The sequence below is a fragment of the Oncorhynchus clarkii genome, chromosome 20 (assembly GCF_045791955.1).
Source record: "Oncorhynchus clarkii lewisi isolate Uvic-CL-2024 chromosome 20, UVic_Ocla_1.0, whole genome shotgun sequence".
Classification (NCBI taxonomy): Eukaryota; Metazoa; Chordata; class Actinopteri; order Salmoniformes; family Salmonidae; genus Oncorhynchus; species Oncorhynchus clarkii.
In genome coordinates, this window is record NC_092166.1 from 18,892,416 (window position 1) to 18,915,448 (window position 23,033).

General features: G+C 41.7%; 1 protein-coding gene across 1 annotated transcript; it reads left to right on the plus strand.

The window, feature by feature from the left end:
- Window positions 1-4,402: 4,402 nt before the first annotated feature.
- LOC139376035 (presequence protease, mitochondrial-like) lies at window positions 4,403-22,996 on the plus strand. The gene is made up of 27 exons (XM_071118124.1): window positions 4,403-4,641; window positions 7,703-7,808; window positions 7,974-8,080; window positions 8,300-8,451; window positions 8,539-8,653; window positions 8,740-8,836; window positions 8,989-9,149; window positions 9,386-9,512; window positions 9,809-9,897; window positions 10,091-10,219; window positions 10,424-10,537; window positions 10,621-10,717; window positions 11,843-11,977; window positions 12,225-12,363; window positions 14,994-15,110; window positions 16,367-16,496; window positions 16,820-16,940; window positions 19,125-19,201; window positions 19,371-19,536; window positions 19,688-19,788; window positions 19,894-20,014; window positions 20,235-20,291; window positions 20,563-20,675; window positions 21,053-21,175; window positions 21,544-21,689; window positions 22,104-22,206; window positions 22,394-22,996. The coding sequence occupies exons 1-27, from the start codon at window positions 4,595-4,597 to the stop codon at window positions 22,485-22,487; spliced, it is 3,084 nt and encodes a 1,027-aa protein (XP_070974225.1). The 5' UTR covers window positions 4,403-4,594; the 3' UTR covers window positions 22,488-22,996.
- The last annotated feature ends 37 nt before the right edge of the window (window positions 22,997-23,033 follow it).

The following is a 23,033-nucleotide window of genomic DNA, read 5'->3' on the forward strand; positions in this document are numbered from 1 at the left end:
ACTTTCCTTTTTCTCAAAAATGGTTTGTGATACAAATGTAAAAAGCATGTCAAACATCCTTCCTCCCAATGAAGTTTACATGTGAGAATTGCCTCAACAAACTGAACAACCTGAGAAGCCAAAAATATTTTTGGGTTACGCAGTTCAAAACCCTAATAGGTTTGAACGCAAATCAAATCAAATCAAATTGTATTAGTCACATGCGCCGAATACAACAGGTATTTCACCTTACAGTGAAATGCTTACTTACGAGCCCCTAACCAACAGTGCAGTTTCAAAAAATACAGATAAGAATAAGAGATAAAAGTAACAAGTAATTAAAGAGGAGCAGTAAAACATTACAATATATACAGGGGGATGCCGGTACACAGTCAATGCGCGGAGGCACCGGTTAGTTGAGGTAGTACGTACATGTAGGTAGAGTTAATTAAAGTGACTATGCATAGATGACAACCGAGAGCGGGAGTGGTGTGGAGAGGGGAGGGGGGGCAATGTGAATAGTCTGGGTAGCCATTTGACTAGATGTTCAGGAGTCTTATGTCTTGGAGGTAGAAGCTGTTTAGAAACCTCTTGGACCTAGACTTGGCGCTCCAGTACCGATTGCCGTGTGGTAGTAGAGAGAACAGTCTATGACTAGGGTCGCTGGAGTCTTTGACAATTTTCAGGGCCTTCCTCTGACACCGCCTAGTATAGAGGTCCTGGATGGCAGGAAGCTTGGCCGCAGTGATGTACTGGGCCATTCGCACTACCCTCTGTAGTGCCTTTCGGTCGGAGGCCGAGTAGTTGCCATACCAGGCAGTGATGCAACCAGGATGCTCTCGATGGTGCAGCTGTGGAACCTTTTGAGGATCTGAGGAACCATGGCAAATCTTTTCAGTCTACTGAGGGGGAATAGGTTTTGTCGTGCCTGCTTCACGACTGTCATGGTATACTCGGACCATGTTAGTTTGTTGGTGATGTGGACACCAAGGAACTTGAAGCTCTCAACCTGCTCTACTGCAGCCCCGTCGATGAGAATGGGGCGTGCTCGGTCCTCTTTTTCCTGTAGTCCACAATCATCTCCTTTGTCTTGATCACATTGAGGGAGAGGTTGTTGTCCTGGCACCACACAGCCAGGTCTCTGACCTCCTCCCTATAGGCTGTCTTGTTGTGTCATCGGCAAATTTAATGATGGTGTTGGAGTCGAACTGAGTTACTTCACATGCTATTGACCTCTCTGCTCTCTCCATTAAATCTCAATCTCACAAGCTACTATTCATTGTGCTCTTACAATCTGTCAGATTTCTATATAGTGCCACAGTATGGTTTTTACTGCGTCCAAATGAAAGAGAACAGGACCCAGGGCCATTCGTCAGAGAGAGAAGCCATCTGAGGTCCATATGTGTTGAGTGGCTGCGGGAGGATATCTGTCCTGATAAATGTCACACTGAGATCAACTATAATATTTCAAACCAAACACATCATATAGAGAGAGCGCGCGAGAGAGATGCGTTCGGCTTGTGTGTGCACAGTGCAAGTAAGTGCATACTTGATAACCTAAAATGGTTGATTCTCTTCATTTATATAGTTGCGGGCGCGCTAGATGTGGCACAAACAGCTATAGCTCAAAGGAAGACAATATCAGAATTCTGATCAATGTACTATACTGCGCAGATGCCTGAATTAAGATCTTGGGTGTCTAGACAGGTCTGTCCTGCATAGCACTGGCCATAAAAGCAGACTGTGCTAGCCTAGAGAGCACACTGTTAAGCACACCAATAATTATTGGGCTCTAGGGTTGTGCTCGAAAATGCTGCACTACAGACACTGAATGTGATGCACTACTATGTACGCTTCTACATAGGGGGCCAACTTTGGTTTTAGAAATGGGGGGGTACATAACTATTCATTTTTTGTTTTTTAATCCAAAACACTCCAAACAGCCTCCCCGACCGCTCTGAGGCGTCCACATGGTCCTAAAGCACACCGTTACCTCATTCACATTCCATGACATTCAAATGATAAAACTCGAAGGGGGGAAATGCTATTTCAGAATGTGGGGGGCGCCCCTGCTTCTACATAATCTTTAAAGGCCCACTTTTCTGAACAAGTTGAGCTTAATTTGTCAAGATTCAAAATATACAATCTGATTCCTCTACATACAACCTCTGTTGTACTGATACTGTGGTATTTCAATGGGATAGCTCATGTGTAGTAGATGTCTTGTGTGTCAGAGGTCCTTGTATGATAAGGTATACTACTCACAGGTGTCCACTCGGCTCCTGGCAGTGGCTCCATGCCACCAGCTCAAGGTCTCCTCATGCTGATGGTGGAATAACTTCAGTTTGCTGTCAATGGAAACGCACTGAATAGCCCTGAATGCATCCATCATGTCTATGCATTACATTCAGACCTAGTGAATACAGTAGGGTATTATATCATTAGGGGCTGTGATGAAGAGTACTTTATTTTCTCCAAGAAATAAACTGACATATTTGTAGTGTATGAGCAAATAGCCTAGTTTGTGACCTGCATTTGCATAAAGACACACACTTCAACATGACATACTGCAGAGATATTGTAAACAGTAAAGCAACAACTGAGCATGGGCTACAAAGTAACATGTTCTGCATACTTCATAATACAGAAATTGACTGAAATTGCTACATTGCAGAGTCACACGAATTTACAGACATGACCCTGTGCCTTCATCTGCTGGTAGAAAGAGGAACTTACAGCCAGACTGAGAAATGGGAAAAGAAGACTGTTTATCTAGCTTCTTTCTCTGCTGGGAACATGACTGGAAAGTGTGCACAAAATTAACACAGAAAAATAGAAAGATAGGCTAAGTATTGACTTAGTATTGATCGATTGAATACAGTGACTTTACATTTGTATTCATCTGTGCTCGCAGAGATATTTAAAAGCCTGATACGGCAACTTTACTGTCGCTGACCGCAAGGCTCTACAGAGGGTGGTACGCTCAGCCTAACATACCATTGGGTGCACACACTGCCTGCCCTCCAGGACACAGAGACCACCAGGTGTCGTAGAAAGGCCAAGAACAATCATCAATGACCTCAGCCACCCAAGCCATGGCCTGTTCTTCCTGATTTCATCACTCAGACGCAGGCAGTATAGGAGTATCATTGCAAAACTGTCAGACTGGCCAATAGCTTCTACCCCCAGACCATCAGGCTGCTGAATAGACACGGCGAGCCCCCCTCCCAACAATGGTCATTTCATTATTGTTACAGTTGTAAATATGTATTATTATTTAATTAACTTCTCAAGAATGTCACTGTACCCTTCAATTACATCTCTAACCTGTGCATTGAGTTTCCACTAGTTACCACAAACACAAAGTCACAATTGGCTATATCATAAGATTTTATGAAAACAAAATGTTGCTTTTTTGTCTTAATTTAAGGTTAGGCATGAGGTTAGCAGTATGGTTAACCAAAGCTCTAAAATCAGATAGAAGAAGAGGAATTGTATAAATAGGCGAGGTTTCTTACTTTGTGGCTGTGGTAACTAGTGACGACCCCTTTGCATGTGACTCCCTCAGACCCATCAAGCAAGGACTTGTTGTTTGGAATGTCGAATTTGGTCAACAACAACATAATGTCTTATTTGCTAAATGAGGTTTATTTGATTGAATCGAAGTTTCGTAATGCTTAGGTTGTTACGAGTGTGACATCACAACTTTGAGAAAAAAACACTTTATATCGGAGTTGTCTTGAGACGGCTATGAATGAGGCTAGTAATCAAAGTCCCTCTGTCTACTTTGAAAACAGGTTGCTGACGTCAACAACTCTCATCGAATATTCAAATATATATAAAAATATTGAGATATATATCCACCAATCCAGAGAAAGAATAGACGGGATCTAGAAACTATGCCGAGTGGATAACGACTACCTATAGTTTGGGTGGAGAGGACATACACAATCTTTGTCTAACCATCTAATTCATTTTAGGAAGGTGTTCCTGTGTTGCGCGCATATTATTTGTTGTGCCCATGAAAACTGCGACCAACTCGTCTTAATCACATTTTGTTGCAACAAATTAAAACGGGTGAAATAATAAGAACAGTCATCAAATTTGCGAGAATTAATCACAAACTCCACAATTAAACACTCCCGCTTCACAACGACGCCATCTTGGTCCATGTTTTGCCCTTTGAAAACTTCCAGACGTATTGGATGTGTCATAATCGTCATACCACGTTTACCCAATCATATTTGGTGTTATTACCAGTTTAGCCAATAAAACATTTGATTGTACAACACTAAAAGGAATAGCCCACTAGCTCTAAATAGCAAACCGCAGCTTGTGTAGATCTATAAACAGCATGAACCCACTCATACCTATAAGAGTGTGTGACTTGCCCCATTGCATGTATTGGTTTGTCTGTAATATGCGCAGATGCCACGTTAACATGTCCACTTCAATTTCAGTGTGTCACCTACTGACAGCATGAGAGGATATGGATGTGCAGCTAACCAAATTGTGCTGACGTTATGATAGTAAAGCTGTTCAGCGTATACTATTCGGATATGCACGTTCTTTGATAAATACCAATTAGATATATTGTCACTAAATTAAGGAAATAATGTTTAGGCAGAGTAAAACAGTTCTCCAGAAACTTCGAAATCTACGGTGAGTATATATTAGCTAGCCAGCTAGCCCTGGACCATGACTCAGTTACATCACATTACACATAACCGTAGGATCTTTATGAGTAAATCTCACGTCCGGCACCAGAACAAACCCGTTGAACGGGCATTTGATTTTCATAGGGGGATGTTTTTTTACGGGACATTTTATGTGGATATAGGCTATAACCTGGTGGGGGGAAAAATGTACAGTTGAAGTCGGAAGTTTACGTACACCTTAGCCAAATACATTTAAACTCAGTTTTTCACAATTCCTGACATTTAATCATAGTAAAAATGTCCTGTCTTAGGTCAGTTAGGATCACCACTTTATTTTAAGTGAAATGTCAGAATAATAGGATAAATAATTATTTATTTATTTCAGCCTATTTGTCACATTCCCAGTGGGTCAGAAGTTTACACACACTCAATTATTAATTGGTAGCATTGCCTTTAAATAGTTTAACTTGGGTCAAACGTTTTGGGTAGCCTTCCACAAGCTTCCCATAATAAGTTGTGAATTTTGGCCCATTCCTCCTGACAGAGCTGGTGGAACTGAGTCAGGTTTGTAGGCCTCCTTGCTCGCACACACTTTTTCAGTTCTGCCCACAAATATTCTATAGGATTGAGGTCAGGGCTTTGTGATGGCCACTCCAATACCTTAACTTTGTTGTCCTTAAGCCATTTTTCTACAACTTTGGAAGTATGCTTGAGGTCATTGTCAATTTGGAAGACCCATTTGCGACCAAGCTTTAACTGATGTCTTAATATGTTGCTATAATATATCCACATAATTTTATTTTGTCATGATGCCATCTATTTTGTGAAGTGCACCAGTCCCAGCAAAGCACCCCCACAACATGATGCTGCCACCCCCGTTCTTCGCAGTTGGGATGGTGTTCTTCGGCTTGCAAGCCTCGCCCTTTTTCCTCTAAACATAACAATTTTCATTATGGCCAAACAGTTCTATTTTTGTTTAATCAGACCAGAGGACATTTCTCCAAAAAATACAATCTTTGTCCCCATGTGCAGTTGCAAACCATAGTCTGGCTTAATGGCGGTTTTGGAGCAGTGGCTTCTCCTTGCTGAGCGGCCTTTCAGGTCATGTCGATATAGGACTCGTTTTACTGTGGATATAGATACTTTTGTACCTGTTTCCTCCAGCATCTTCACAAGGTCCTTTGCTGTTGTTTTGGGATTGGTTTGCACTTTTCGCACCAAAGTATGTTCATCTCTAGGAGACAGAACACGTCTCCTTCCTGAGCGGTATGACGGCTGTGTGGTTCCATGGTGTTTATACTTGCGTACTATTGTTTGTACAGATGAACATGGTACCTTCAGGCGTTTACAATTTCTTTTCTGAGGTCTTGGCTGATTTATTTTGGTTTTCCCATGATGTCACGCAAAGAGGCACTGAGTTTGAAGGTAGGCCTTGAAATACATCCACAGGTACACCTCCAATTGACTCAAATTATGTCTAGCCTATCAGAAGCTTCTGAAGCCATGACAATAATTTTCTGGAATTTTCCAAGCTGTTTAAAGGCACAGTCAACTTAGTGTATGTAAACTTCTGACCCACTGGAATTGTGATACAGTGAATTAAAAGTGAAACAATCTGTCTGTAAACAATTGTTGGAGAAATTACTTGTGTCATGCGCAAAGTAGATGTCCTAACTGACTTGCCAAAACTATAGTTTGTTGACAAGAATTTTGTGGCGTGGTTGAAAAACGAGTTTTAATGACTCCAACCTAAGTGTATGTAAACTTCCGACTTCAACTGTGTATATGAGTGATTCTACAACTACGGGCACTTCTATGTCCTCGGGGTCAATTTCGAAAAAAATATATGTTAAATTCATACTACAATCACCCCGTATGTTTTAACACATCAAGTATTTTATCTACTTTTCAGTTGCATTTTTTCCACCTACATTTCACTGTTTTGACCTTGTCCCTGACCCAGATTTTTGAGCTTCTACTATGTTTTTCTATGAGAGAACATTAATAATTACTCATATAATGTTATCTACTAGAGAAAGAGTCAATTAAATAAAATCTATATCAATATTTATTGTGAGTATGCCCTTTATATTGTTATTTACACAAAATATACCTGTCCTTTGGTAATGGTGTAATTTACACCACTGAGGGCAAGTTCCTCATTAATATAGTTTTGTGAAGAGCATGTTAATTTAGCTACCATGGAAAATGGCTGCAGTGGGCAGTTGTCCAAATGTTGAAGAAATATCTAGGTAAATATTACTTGTGTAGAGAATATTTTTGTCAGTCATTTCCAAGCAGTCTACGATTTCTTTAATTTGTGGTATAATTTAGAAAAAAAGTGTGTTTTATGTATTTATTGTAAACTACAGTACTTGTCAAAAATTTGGACACACCCAAGGGTTTTTCTTTATTTTTACTATGTTCTACATTGTAGAATAATAGTGAAGACATCAAAACTACGAAATAACAGCTATGGAATCATGTAGTTATCTAACCTCTACAGAATTGGTGGGTCCCCCGCGGGACGGTTGAGCTAAAGTAGGCTAATGTGATTAGCATGAGGTTGTAAGTAACAAGAACATTTCCCAGGACATAGACATATCTGATATTGGCAGAAGCTTAAATTCTTGTTAATCCAACTGCACTGTCCAATTTACAGTAGCTATTACAGTAAAAGAATGCCATGCTATTGTTTGAGGAGAGTGCACAGTTGTGAACTTAAATGTATTAATAAACCAGTTAGGCACATTTGGGCAGACTTGATACAACATTTTGAACAGAAACACAATAGTTCATTGGATCAGTCTAAAACTTTGCACAAACACTGCTGCCATCTAGTGGCCAAAATCTAAATGCGCTTGGGCTGGCATAATACATGATGGCCTTTTTCTTGCATTTCAAAGATGATGGTACAAAAATAATCTTTAAAAAAATATTTTACCAGATCTAATGTGTTTTATTCTCCTACATGAATTTAACTTTTCCACAAACTTCAAAGTGTTTCCTTTCAAATGGTATCATCTGATGCAAGCCAGCAATGATCTCTCTCTTGGCAAATCCAGTTTCCAGTGGCAGAATCCTTCATGGAGGTTCAGGAGCACCTCAGCAACAGAGAGGGCATTGCAGTACCAGGCAGGACAGAAGATCCATGGATTCACAGTTAAGGAGGTAAAATGCCGGGCCAAAAACTAATGTCAATCCCTTTGGGTCAATAGGATTGGAAAACACTGACCCACAACAAGAGTAAAATTCTGATAAATTCACATACACTTCTAGTCAAGGTTTAGCATAAAGTCAGGATAAATGTGATCTTATCCTCCTGTGTTTCTGCAGGTGGTTACTGTTCCTGACCTGTTCCTTACAGCTGTCAAACTGACCCATGACAACACAGGCGCCCAGTATCTACACGCAGCTAGAGATGACAAGAACAATCTCTTTAGGTAATAATCCCACATTTGTGGAAGTATACTTTATTTGGCTAAGTTTGTATGTTAAAATGGAACCTTGTCCCCAGACTCAATTGCTTCCCTGATAGAGAGCCGGCTGGTTGAAGAGATTAGATCAAATTAAATGTTCTAGTTTAGTAATAAAATACTTATTCTAAGCCAGTGCTTTTTCTAACGACAGTGTTTCCATCTCTTGTCGTAACACCTCTGCAGTGTTCAGCTCAGGACGACCCCAATGGACAACACAGGGGTCCCACACATCCTGGAACACACAGTGTTGTGTGGCTCAGAGAAGTACCCCTGCAGAGACCCCTTTTTCAAGATGCTCAACAGATCCCTCTCCACCTTCATGAACGCATTCACAGGTGTGTGTGTGTGTGTGTGTGTGTGTGTGTGTGTGTGTGTGTGTACACGCATGGTGTCTGAAACGTCATTGTTTTTTTCCCCCACAGCTAGTGATTTCACTATGTATCCATTCTCCACACAAAACGGGAAAGACTTCCAGAATCTCCTCTCCGTGTATCTGGATGCAGTGTTTTTCCCTTGTCTACGAGAACTTGATTTTTGGTAAGTGTGGTTTTTAAATAGCTGCCTCTTTAATCAAAATCATTGACATCAGAAGTCTGCATTCATATCCTTGTGTTTTGTTAAAGGCAGGAGGGATGGAGACTGGAGAATGAAAAACCTACAGATCCTACTTCCCCTTTGGTCTTCAAAGGAGTTGTCTTCAATGAAATGAAGGGCGCTTTTGTGAGTTACTTCGTTCCAAGTTATTTATTTAGAGATTTGTTATTTAGATTTATTGTGATTAATTTGTGAGAATTACAGAATAATTTGGTCAGGAGATGGACAAATAGAAGTCACATTGGAATCTTACATTTCCTCTCTATATGTGATTTCAGTCAGACAATGAGAGGGTATATGCCCAGCACCTGCAGAACAAGCTGTATCCTGACCACACATACGGTGTGGTGTCTGGAGGGGAACCCCTGGCCATCCCTGACCTCTCCTGGGAACAACTGAAGCACTTCCACGCTACACACTACCACCCCAGCAATGCAAGGTACAGTACACTATGACATGCACAATACACCACCACCACCATGCTTCAACATGAGCTACTGCTCATTGTGATACGCCATGACCTGTACAGTACACTGTCACACATTACCACTTAGCAATGCACGGCACAACACACTGTCACACACCCCAATATTATATACTCGGCACAGTAGCACTGTGTCTCACAACTCTGTTGGGCCTTGGCAGTAACAGGGTTTCCCCTTTTCTGCTCCTCAGGTTCTTCACCTACGGGGATCTGCCCTTAGAGCAGCACTTGAAACAGATCCAGGAGGAGGCTCTGTCCAAGTTTGAGCGCACTGAGCCTGACACTGCTGTCCCTAACCAACCCCACTGGGACAGGCCTGTGCGTCTGCCCATCCAGTATCACTGTAGCTCTTTCAGTACCTGCTGTCAGATATTACTTTATTCATCATCAGCTCCCACATATTACAATTCTATACACTCCACTTGAGCTACTTTGGCAAGGTCTATGGTTTGGAAGTTTGAATTAATTTCATGCTTAATGCTTATTTGAATGATCTTGATAAGATCCTGTTTGATGATGTTTTAATGTCAGTTTTTTTTTTATGTCTGACGCCAAAGACATTTCCACATTTGTGTGGACAGAAGTGTTTCTAATTGTAATGGACTTTTCCACAGAGAGAGGACCATGTGACCTGCAGTCCCGATGCTATGGCTCCTGATGCAGCCAAACAGAACACGCTGTGTATGAGCTACCTGCTAGGAGAGTACGTAATACTGAGCTACTGCAACACTATCAGTTGTTTTTCTAAACTTGTTTCTGGGATAGTATACATTGATTTGTTTTAAAGTGACTTTAACCTCAATTGTTGCATGTCGAGATTTACGTATGCATTTTGGTCATTTAAAATAAGTAAGCGACGCAGTAGTGGTCTCATTCAGGTGTCCTTCTCTCTGCAGCATCACAGATACATTTGAGGGTTTCACCCTGAGCCTGCTGTCCTCTCTGATGATCTCTGGACCCAACTCTCCCTTCTACAAGACCCTCATAGAACCCAAGATAGGAACAAACTTCTCCTCTGTCGTAGGGTGGGTTAACCTCTTTGGAGATGGATTTAGAAGCCAATGAACATTGATAAAACACGTTAAAAAGACATACAGTCCCAGAATACAGGCACTTTATCTCAACGAAGTTAAAGAACTTGTGAGGTGCACATTGGCATAGCTCTTTGAAATGTTGATATATACTGAACAGTAAAATTCTTTATTTACCAGTATCTTGTTATTTTCCAGATACGATGGGAGCACCAAAGAGGCATCATTCAGCATAGGCTTGCAAGGAATGGCTGAAGAAGACACTGAGAAAGTCAAGCAAATCATTGTCCAAACCATTGATGAGATCATTGCGTAAGTATACTGCTGATGTGTTATGTACAGTAACAGTCATCACAATAATGTAATCTAACTGTACTTCTCTCCTAACGATGCAGCAATGGATTTGAGGAGGAGAGGATAGAAGCCCTGCTTCATAAGATTGAAATCCAGATGAAACATCAGTCTACCAGCTTCGGGTTGTCACTGGCCTCAGTGAGTACAAGGCCACAGCTTGTCTGGTGTCTCCACTGTGATGTTTTAACCATGAACATTTTATTGTTTTCTATACACACTCTAAACAGAGGTGAAATGTGAAGGGAATTGAAATGTATATAAAGACAGACTCACAAATATAAACATACCATAGTGATTGTCCTGGCAGCTGCATCTCCTGTATACAGTATGACCATATTAACCCTCTAGTAAGTTTACTATTCCATTAGTCAGCACCTCTCTAACTACACTGAACAAAAATATAAACGCAACATGTAAAGTGTTGGTCCGATGTTTCATGAGTTGAAATAAAAGATCCTAGAAATGTTCCAAATGCAGAAAAATAAGCTTTTTGTAAAATGTTGTGGCCAAATTAGTTTACATCCCTGTTAGAGAGCATTCACCTTTTGCCAAGATAATCCATCCACCTGACAGGTATGCATTTCAAGAAGCTGATTAAACAGCATGATCATTACACAGGTGTAATTTGTACTGGGGACAATAAAAGGCCACTCTAAAATGTGCAGTTTTGTCACAAAACACAATGCCACAAATGTCAAGTTTTGAGGGAGTGTGCATTTGGCATGCTGACTGCAGGAGTGTCCACCAGAGCTGTTGCCAGAGAATTGAATGTCCATTTCTCAGTATGGCAGTATATCCAACCGGCCTCACAACCACAGACCACATGTAACCACTCCACCCCAGGACATTCACATCTGGCTTCTTCACCTGCGGATTGTCTGAGACCAGCTACCTGGACAGCTGATGAAACTTGAAGTATTTCAGTCTGTAATAAAGCCCTTTTGCGGGGAAAAACTCATTCTGATTGGCTGGGCTCCCCAGTGGGTGGGCTGTAGCCCTGCCCAGTCATGTGAAATCCATAGATTAGGATCTAATTAATTTATTTCAATTGACTGATTTCCTTATATGAAATGTAACTAAGTAAAATTGTTGTATTTTTGTTCAGTATATTTTGGGTGCGTGTTGTCAACTCATGCTTTATACTTGTCTCTGCAGAACATACAGTAGCTTCCTGCTGGAACTACAATGGAAATATACACACCTAGGTGCTGCTCATTAAATGAGTATGACCTTTTACCCTGTGTGTTGTCTCTCTGCTAACAGTACATAGCTTCCTGTTGGAACCATGATGGAGACCCGGTCCAGCTGCTGAAGATCAGTGACAGTGTGACCCAGTTCAGAGAAGCCCTGAAGGACAACCCTCGCTTCCTCCAGGAGAAAGTCCTACACTACTTCAAGGTGAGACCAGACAGGAGAAATATGTTGCGTTTCTTTCAGTATACATGGCATCTAAATCTGAATAGCCTATGTAACAGTAAATTGTAATGGGATAAAGCAGTCTAATCAAGAAAGTTGATGTCGTCATGCAGGGGTCATAGACCAGGGGGTTGTTGAAAGAAGGAAATTACATCAGTTTAATCATGTCACTGACTTTAGTGTTATGGTAATGTCATGTCACATTAGCATCTTGTTGGTGCCCATGCAGGACAACACTCACAGGCTGACTCTGTCTATGAGTCCCGATGAGGCGTACCTGGAGAAACAAGTCAAAGCAGAGGAGGAGAAACTCCAGAAGAAGGTACAGGCTCTGTCTGAAAGTGACAAGAAAGACATCTATGAGAAAGGTAAGTTATACGCCAACAGCTATAGACGGGTTGCCTGACAACATCACGAAAAAGATGCGTTCTCATCGATGGGGCAGAAGGTTGTGTGTTATGAACCTGAACAGTCAGATAGCAAGCAACAATGACAAGAAGCTACCATGTGGCTTGTTTCAGCTAGTTGTATCTTGTTCTTGGTACTACACTACATGACCAAAAGTATGTGGACACCTGCTCGTCGAGCATCTCATTCCAAAATCATAGGCATTAATATGGAGTTGGTCCCCCTTTGCTGCTGTAAAAGCCTCCACTTTTCCACTAGATGTTGGAACATTGATGCGGGGACTTGCTTCCATTCAGCCACGAGCATTAGTGAGGTCAGACACTGATGTTGTGCAATTAGGCCTGGTTTTACAGTCAATGTTCCAATTTATCCCGAAGGTGTTCGATGGGGATCAAATCGAATTGTATTGGTCACATACACATGCTTAGCAGATGTTACTGCGAATGCAGCGAAGTGCTTGTGCTTCTAGTTCTGACAGTGCAGTAATATCTAACATGTAGTCTAACTATTCCACACAACTCCCTAATACACACAAATCTAAGTAAAGGAATGGAATAAGAATGTAAATGACAGAGTGGCATAGGCAAGATGCAATAGATGGTATAAAATACAGTATATACATATGAGATGAGTGATGCAAGATCTGGTAACATTAAAGTAGCATTATTAAAGTGACTAGTGATCCATTAATTAAAGTGGCCAATGATTTCAAGTCTGTATGTTGGCAGCAGCCTCTCTGTGTAAGTGATGGCTGTTTAACAGTCTGATGGCCGAGATAGAAGCTGTTATTCAGTCTCTCTGTCCCAGCTTTGATGCATCTGTACTGACCCCGCCTTCTGGATGTTAGTGGGGTGAACAGGCAGTGGCCCAGGTGGTTGTTATCCTTGAAGATCCTTCCTGTGATATCGGGTGCTGTAGGTGTCCTGGAGGGCAGGTAGTTTGCCCCTGGTGATGCGTTGTGCAGACCACACCACCCTCTGGAGGGCCTTGCGGTTGTGGGTGGAGCAGTTGCCGTACCAGGCGGTGATACAGCCCGACAGGATGCTCTCAATTGTGCATCTGTAAAAGTTTGAGGCTTTTAGGTGACAAGCCACATTTCTTCAGCCTCCTGAGGTTGAAGAGGTGCTGTTGTGCCTTCTTCACCACGCTGTCTGTGTGAGTGGACCATTTCAGTTTGTCCGTGATGTGTACGTCGAGGAACTTAAAACGTTCCATCTTCTCCACTACTGTGCCGTGGATGGGGGATGCTCCCTCTGCTGTTTTCTGAAGTCCACAAACATCTCCTTTGTTTTGTTGACTACGGTTCAGTCATGTGGTCAGGTGCCAGTCAAGTTCTTCCACACCGATCTCAACAAACCATTTCTGTATGTACCTCGCTTTGTGCACAGGGGCATTGTCATGTTGAAACAGGAAAGGGCTTTCTCCAAACTGTTGCTACAAAGTTGGAAGCACAGAATTGTCTAGAATGTCATTGTATGCTGCAGCATTAAGATTTCCCTTCACTGGAATTAAGGGGCCTAGCCCGAACCATGAAAAACAGCCCCAGGCCATTATTCCTCCACCACTAAACTTTACAGTTGCCACTATTTATTCGGGCAGGTAGTGTTTTTCTGGCATCCACCAAACCCAGATTAATCTGTCGGACTGCCTGATGGTGAAGCATGATTCATCACTACACTACAGAGAACGCGTTTCCCCTGCCCCAGAGTCCAATGGCGGCGAGCTTTACACCACTCCAGCCGATGCTTGGCATTGTGCATGTTGATCTTAGGCTTGTGTGCGGCTGCTCGGCCATGGAAACACATTTCATGAAGCTCCCGACGAACAGTTCTTGTGCTGACATTGCTTCCAGAGGCAGGTTGGAACTCAGTAGTGAGTGTTGCAACCGAGGACAGATGATTTTTACACGCTTCAGCACTCTGCGGTCCCGTTCTGTGAGCATGTGTGGCCTACCACTTTGCGGCTGAGCCGTTGTTGCTCCTAGACGTTTCCATTTCACAATAACAGCACTTACAGTTGACCGGGACAGCTCTTGCAGAGCAGAAATTTTAAAGGTGGCATCCTATGACGTTGCCACATTGTAAGTCACTGACCTCTTCATTAATGCCGTTTTACTGTCAATGTTTGTCATGGAAATTGCATGGCGGTGTGCTCAATTTTATACACCTGTCAGCAACGGGTGTGGCTGAAATAGCTGAATGCACTAATTTGAAGGGGTGTCCACATACTTTTGTATATATAGTGTAGGTCTTGTTTTGAGGTGTTTTGACTGATGTCATATCTATGCTAATAAATATGCTAGCTAGCTAACCAATATCTGTAATGATGTATTTGAGAGACACCAAGTGCTCATTGTGCAAATGTATTTATGTTTTCAATACACATTTGGAGATCAATTATAATTCACTTTTTCAATAATCCTTGTTTTGCCCCAAAGTTGGCCACTCATTGGTTTTGTTGCTTAACAACCCACCTGTCTTTTGAGGAAAATGGAGAATACTCATTCACTTCATTATCAAAACTTTATAAATCATTCATGATCATAACGTTTTATCAGTATTTTTGTACTAATTTATGACTTTTTATTCAGGTCTTGAGCTGCTATCGGTTCAGAGCAAGATCCAGGATGCCTCATGTCTCCCTGCCCTGAAAGTGTCTGACATTGAGCCAACGATAGCAGTCACACCTGTAGAGATGGGCACTGCAGGTACAGTACTACCTGTAGTACACGCAGACGCTACACTCTAGTTACTCTAGGCTCTGAGATAACACTCTAATAGTGTTTCCCATTTCCAGTCCTCCAGTACCCCAGACACCACATCTCCTCCTGTCCTCCAGTTCCCCAGACACCACATCTCCTCCTGTCCTCCAGTTCCCCAGACACCACATCTCCTCCTGTCCTCCAGTTCCCCAGACACCACATCTCCTCCTGTCCTCCAGTTCCCCAGACACCACATCTCCTCCTGTTCCCCAGACACTACTGACTTGCCGTTAAATAAAAGGTTAAAAAACAAATTCAGGCCAATCTTGGTTTCATCAGACCAGAGAATCTTGTTTCTCATGTTCTGAGAGTCCTTTAGGTACCTTTTGGCAAACTTCAAACAGGCTGTCATGTGCCTTTTACAGAAGAGTGGCTTCCGTCTGGCCACTCTACCATAAAGGCCTGATTGGTGGAGTGCTTCAGAGATGGTTGTCCTTATCGAAGGTTCTCCCATCTCCACAGAGGAGCTCTGTCAGGTTGACCATTGGGTTCTTGGTCACTTCCCTGACCAAGTCCCTTCTTCCCCAATTGCTCAGTTTGGCCGAGCGGACAGCTCTAGGAAGAGTCTTGGTGGTTCCAAACTTCTTCCTTTTAAGAATGATGGAAGCCACCACTGTGTTCTTGGGGACCTTCAATGCTGCAGAAATGTTTCGGTACCCTTCCCCAGATCTGTGCCTCAACACAATCCTGTCTCAGAACGGACAATTATTTATACCTCATAGCTTGATTTTTGCTCTGACGTACACTATCAACTGTGGGACCTTATATAGACAGGTTTGTGCCTTTTCCAAATCATGTCCAATCAATTAAATTGACCACAGGTGGACTCCAATCAAGTTGTAGAAACATCTCAAGGATGATCAATGGAAACAGGAGGCACCTGAGCGCAATTTCGAGTCTCATAGCAGAGGGTCTAAATACTTATGTAAATAAGGTATTTCTGTTTATTTTTAATGAATTTGAAAAAAATTCTAAAAATCAGTTCACTTTGTCATTAGGATTATTGTGAGGAGAAAATGTAATTTAATACATTTTAGAATAAGACTGTAACTTGACAAAATGTAGATATGTTTTGATGTACAATTTCCAAGTATTGGTAGACTGGCAAATAAACTGGTCCACATGTCAAGACAGAAATTCTTGGAGTCATGGTTTTGTCTCCCTCTGACATTTGTCCTGTTCTACTCTCTTCACCCCACTAGGAGGTGTCCCTGTGCAGTACTGTGAGCAGCCAACCAATGGGATGGTCTACTTCAGGGCTATGTGTAGTCTCAACACCCTCCCTGAAGACCTCAAACTATATGTGCCCCTCTTCTGCAGTGTCATCACCAAGTGAGTCCAGACCCCATATAATATGACCAATCATTTCATAAACATGTGTTGAAGGTAATGGAGTTAGTTGCAATTGTGATGAGTATTGAGTTTTTGTCTTGAGAATGTGTGTCTGACTGGGTTACTGAGGTGATTGTGAGAAGGCGTGCTGCGTCGGTCCAGGTTGAGCTACCGGTAGGTAGTATTTGTGATCCGTTAATGATCCGTGTGAATTGTGATCAGGTAATGGTGTGTTATTTTAGGATGGGGTGTGATTTGATAAGGAGTATGTGTTGGTCCAGGCTGTGAGATGAGACATGCTAATGGGAGTGTGTTGTTACCAGGATGGGCTGTGGAGGGCTGGACTACAGGCAGCAGGCCCAGCAGATGGAGCTGAAGACTGGAGGCATGTCCATCTCCACATCAGTCAACCCTGACTACTCTAACATGGACATGTATGAACAGGTCAGTCCTAGGGCTGGGCGGTATGTTGTATTCATTCAAATGTATGTTTTTGCGTGATATTCCAAATGCCTGTATCACAAGAATCAAGGTTTTGATATTTTTCATTTTTATGAGCGTCTCCTTCTGTGCTGTGTGCAACTTCCCATTTACACCAGAGATCTGTATATAATGACGAGATGTACGTCTCCGCCCTAACAATGGGAGACGTTGTCCCAAAGGCGGGAAGGCAAGCTACAAGTTTAGGTCCAAAATATGCCCATACAAATGCATTGGCCTTACTTTGGACAGATTTTATTGAGAGTGAAACCTATTGCTTCTCCTTTTCTATGGTTTACACACCAAGCCCCTGCCGCTCACGGCAACAAAGTTGAGAGATCACATTGTCCTCTCTGACATGCGGTTTTAACTCGCTTTTCCATTTGAGGTTTTCCAACATAATCGGTCATATGGACACCAAAACACATTATTTAAACATTTCTAACGATACCCTTTTTATGTCTCAACTACTCAAATTGTGCATCGCAGACACTACTAAAACGAGAATATCAATGAACATTGATTCTGTCAAATGAATGCGCAGTTTGTCGAGCGCGGCATTGGGGTACCACGTACTGCGAGCAGCATTTTAGCTTAAGACTGTTATACTAGCTTTCTAGTCTGTGTTTTATAAATGTGCACTAAGTATTAAATTCAATTATATGAATAATTGGCCAACTCGTTCTAATTCTGAGAAATAAGGTAGGCCAATTGATTTCAACATCTGAACAAAGTGGACAGGCCAACATGCTGTTCAAACAGTTGGAGGCAGACAGAAGGGTGTGTTCATAGCAATTCAACTGTTCAACCTTGTTATTTACTAGCTCATGGGCTTGAGAGATTGTTGATGAGACCTGTGTTCATTTTCTGTAGCCTAATGCCTGCTACAAGAGTTTAGTCATTATTAGTGAATGTGCATTATGCATGGTTATTGTTACATTTGTAACAAAAAGGGCATTTTCATAGACCGACTTGCAAGACAGATCAGTGAATATTGCAAAAAAAAAAAAAGCAGGTTAAACTACACTGAACAAAAATCTAAATGCAACATGCAACAACTTCAAAGATGTTACTGAGTTACAGTTCATATAAGGAAATCAGTCAATTGAAATAAATGTATTAGGCCCTAATCTATGGATTTCCCATGACTGGGCAGGAGTGCAGCCATGGGTGGGCCTTGGAGGGTACAGGCCCACCCACTTGGAAGCCAGGCCCACCCACTCGGGAGCTAGGCCCAGCCAATCCAAATGAGTTTTCCCCGCAGGTGAAAAAGCCAGATGTAGAGGTCCTGGGCTGGCGTGGTTACACGTGAGCTGCGGTTGTGAGGCCGGTTGGACGTACTGCCAAATTCTCTAAAACGAAATTAGGGGCAGCCTATTGTTGGTAGAGAAATTAACATTAAATGTTCTTGTAACAGCTCTGGTGGAAATTCCTGCAGTCAGTTTGCCAATCTCACGATCCCTCAAAACTTGAGACATCTGTGGCATTATGTTGTGTGACAGAACTGCACATTTTAAAGTGGCCTTATATTGTCCCAAGCACAAGGTTTCTGTGTAATGATCATGCTGTTTAATCAGCTTCTTGATATTCCACACTTGGAATGGATGGATTATCTTGGCAAAGGAGAAATGCTCACTAAAAGTGGTGTAAACAAATTTGTGCACAAACTTTGAGAGAAGCTTTTTGTAGGTATGGAACATTTCTGGGATTTTGTATTTAAGCTCATGAAACATGGGAACAACCATTTATATGTTGCGTTTATATTATTTTCAGTGTATTTTGATAGAATAATGAAATTATTAGTGGGTCTTGTTGTGGAAGGCTTATATTTAGCCTAGGTATAAATTCACAAGCCCTGAATTCATTCGATTATTGCTGACTGTTTGAAATGCTGTGTATTTGACCTTTAATTTTACAACAATGCTTATTTAGAGAGAACGTTTTTTTTTCTGATATACTGTATATTGTGACTCGCCCATAAGTTTTTAAAAAATCGAGATATGATATTTAGGCCATATCGCCCAGCTCTAGCTCAGTCCCCAGCCAGCCAGTCAGTCAGTTATAATGAAGTCTAATGTATACCTTTACGTAAGTATAACACAATTCGCTATAAGAAAGAGCATTGTTCATTCACAGTCTGATTCACAGGGAGTCCTCCTCTCATCTTCCTGTCTGGAGAGGAATCTTCCTGATATGTTTCACCTGTGGAGTGACATATTCAACAGGTAGGGTCGCATGTCCATCAGAATAATGCCATGGCACGTAATCCATCTATGGTCGTATGGTCACTAATAAACCACATGTCCATAGTTTTTTAATGACTCATTTGATTGATATTATTTAAGCCCTTCTCTCTCTGTGCTCTGACCTTTGAACCTTTAACTTGACCTACAGCCCGCACTTTGATGATGAGGAGCGTCTGCGTGTGCTGGTCATGATGTCGGCTCAGGAACTTGCCAATGGGATCTCTTACTCTGGTCACATGTACGCCATGACGAGGGCGGCTCGCAGCCTGACCCCAACAGGAGAATTACAGGAGACCTTCGGAGGGATGGAGCAGGTGCGAAGGGGGAGGACAATGAGGGTTTGGAAGCAAAGAAAAAGCTGTATGATGAAGGAAAAGGGTTATTGTAACATCTGAATGAGAATATAATGCACTTCTGTACCCTCAAATGAAATACATCTGTTTTCTTGTGTATCTTGAATATCAGGTCAAGTTCATGAAAAGGATTGCGGAGATGCCAGACCTCACCCAAGTTCTACGGACACTTCCTAGAATAAAGAGACACATTCTCAACCCACTGAACATGAGGTGGGTATAGTCTTTACACGTGACAGCTACTTCAAGATTTTACTATAATTTCTCTATTTTTGACTTGAGGGTAAAGTATATTACAACTTCTCGTTGTTCGGACAGATGTGCAGTCAACTCAACTCCTCAGAAGATGTCTGATGCCGCTGGACAGTTGGATAACTTCATGTCTAACGTTGCTTCCAATAAGAAGGATCGCAAACCCGTCCGCTCCGATATCACTGAGGTATGAATTTTTCAAACTATCTTAGTACTGTACTGAGACTGCACTGTAACAAAGTGAAATAAATACTTGGGATATGTCCCCAATGGCAGCCTATTCTCTACAAAGTGCACTACTTTTGACCATGGCTCATATGAAGTGCACTATACAGGGAATAAGGTCCCATTTGGGACAAAACCTGAATCTTGCTGTGAGTTGACAGGTGTTCTTTTAATCCTAACAGAGACCTCTTGACCCACTGGCAGCTCCTGGATCTGGCCCAAGTAGAAAACTAATCACTGTGCGTACCGCCTCCACTTTTAAACTAGACCTATGTGTCAAGCATCTCAGTAGGAATACTGATTGAGGATCATGAATAAGATTACATGTTGGACAGGGGGGACCTGATCCTAGATCAGCACTCCTACTCTTGAGACACTTGATCCATACGGCCTCTGAACATTAGTTTGGTCTTCCTTTCATTATTGTTGAGTAACACTTTTATCATTGGTTTCTGACCTTCTTAATCTACCATTGAGCTAATGTAAGTGTGTTTGATCATCACCCCACAGGAGCCCAACTTCAAGCCCTGCCAGATGAAGACATTTTTCCCAATGCCCTTCCCAATCAACTTTGTCAGCGAGTGTATCCGCACCGTGCCCTTCACCCATGAGGACTATGCGAGGTGACTGTCTTAAAGGGATAATTTGGGATTTTGGCAATGAAACCCTTTATCTACTTTCCTAGAGTCAGATGAACTCATGGATACCATTGTTATGTCTCTGCGTTCAGTTTGAAGGAAGTTGCTAACTAGCATTAGCACAAATGCTAGCTGTTTCTCTAGATCCATGTTCATATTTACTAGGGTTGCAAAAAATGTACTTTCCCCAAATTCCCTGATGTTCCAGAAATCTGGTTTGGATATTCCTGGAATCAGGAGGGAATAAGCACAAAATCCAGAATCCTCAAACCAAGATTTCTGGAAAATGTAGGATATTTCTGAAAGTTACAAATGTTGTAACCCCATATTTACCCATGCTCGTTCCCCTCTCTCTCCCTCAGCCTGAATATCCTGTCCCGGATGATGACTGCTAAGTACCTGCACAGAGAGATCAGAGAGAAGGGTGGGGCCTATGGTGGAGGGGCCAGGGTGGGAGGAGGACTATTCACCTTCTATTCATACAGGTGTGTAGTGTATTAATGTACTGTAATACAACAGGATTATACTGTAACTAAACAGGTTTTAACAGTAGTCATAGAGATTAAGACCTGGCAAAGCTGCAGAAAGACATGTTGCGGAAAATCTCAAACTAACTTTTCAGGAAATTGAAGAAACTGCCATATTTTACCATTGAACACACAATCACAAAACATGACAAGCTATTTTGAATATATTTTCTTGATCCTAGAGTCATGAAATGTTCAGAGTACATTAAGGGGAGTTAAACATTTTTAATTAATGTACTGTACTGTTTGAATACATGTATTAGATCACTTCTTGGCATATTTCATTAGCTTTAACCCATTGTTCCATGTCCCTGTGTTGATTTCAGAGACCCCAACTCGGTGCAGACTCTGTCAACCTTCCGTAAGAGTGTGGACTGGGTCAGATCAGGACAGTTTACCCAGCAGGACATCGACGAGGCCAAGCTGTCCGTGTTCTCAGCCGTGGATTCCCCCGTCGCCCCCTCCAATAAAGGTGAACAGATGATGTGTCCCAAATGGCACCCTATTCCCTATATAGTGCTACTTTTGAGCGGAGCCCTTCAGGCCCTGGTTAAAGGTAGTGCACTATATAGGGAATAGGGTGCCATTTGGGATGCTACCAGAGCCCAAATGCCAGCTCTAAACCTCTTCACCTGACATTTAACATTCTGTTATTTTATGTCCTGTTAAGTTTTACTGTAGTAACTTGTTATTACAACACGTATAACATGAGGACAGCTCTACAGAGAGGCATTTACTTAGAGGTTGTCCCTTACCTGGGTCTCACTTTGGAAAGAAACATGACTGTCTTCTAAATGACATGTTATAAATGGACCATGATAAGAGATGAAAAAGACCAAGTGTCAAACCTTGTCTTGACATGTGATATCACATTATCATGTCGCAGGTATGGGCCGTTTCCTGAGTGGAATCACAGATGAGTTGAAACAGGCCCACAGAGAGAGACTCTTCGCTGTCACAGACAAGAGCCTGGTCGATGTGGCTGGCAGGTAATGTGGTTTTTGGTTTAATATTATTTCAGGTGTTGTTGAATCTGTTTTTTGTGCTCCAACTCCTGTTTACCATGAATCAGTCCTTTTTGGAAGTTTATTGAGCATGCCCTATTTTTGGACTTTGAATGAAAGTGAATATGAAGAGAATGGCCATTTTCATAGTTTATATCCATGTTTTACACAGGTACCTTGGCATTGGACAGAGGACATGTGGAGTTGCTATTCTTGGTCCTGAGAATGACATCATCAAGAAAGACCCCTCATGGGTGGTAAAATAACATCAGGGAAATGATCCACATGTATCTTCTCCAATTAAGAGACTTCAGATGCACTGTGTTTGATGGTAAGTGATCAGTGGTACTTGATTGTCCTAAAAAACTGGACTGTTGCTACAGTGTTATAATATACATTTATTATTGAATTAACCAGACAGTTGCTTTGGTTTTTGATGTTGTTACGGCGCTGTGTTACAAAGTTTAATATTCCATTGAGGTATGTGTGTAAAGCTATTTTGTAGGCAAACTGAATGCGCACAACAGAAAACAGATAATTTCATAGATAATATCACGTCTAACCTCACCTGAATACCATATTCATAATGTATCAAATATGACAACGTACATTTCATTCAAAACATCAGAATTTCTTTATGGCATAGAACCCTACCTCTGGCTTCAGAATGTGTACAAGTATGTACAGCGATGGCTCCTGTTTACTGAAATATTGTATTTCTATAGAGTACATGTGTATACAAAAATATGACCATTAAATTATCATGATGTTGTAATCAATGTGTTATTATCTAATCCTGAACTTATACCTTC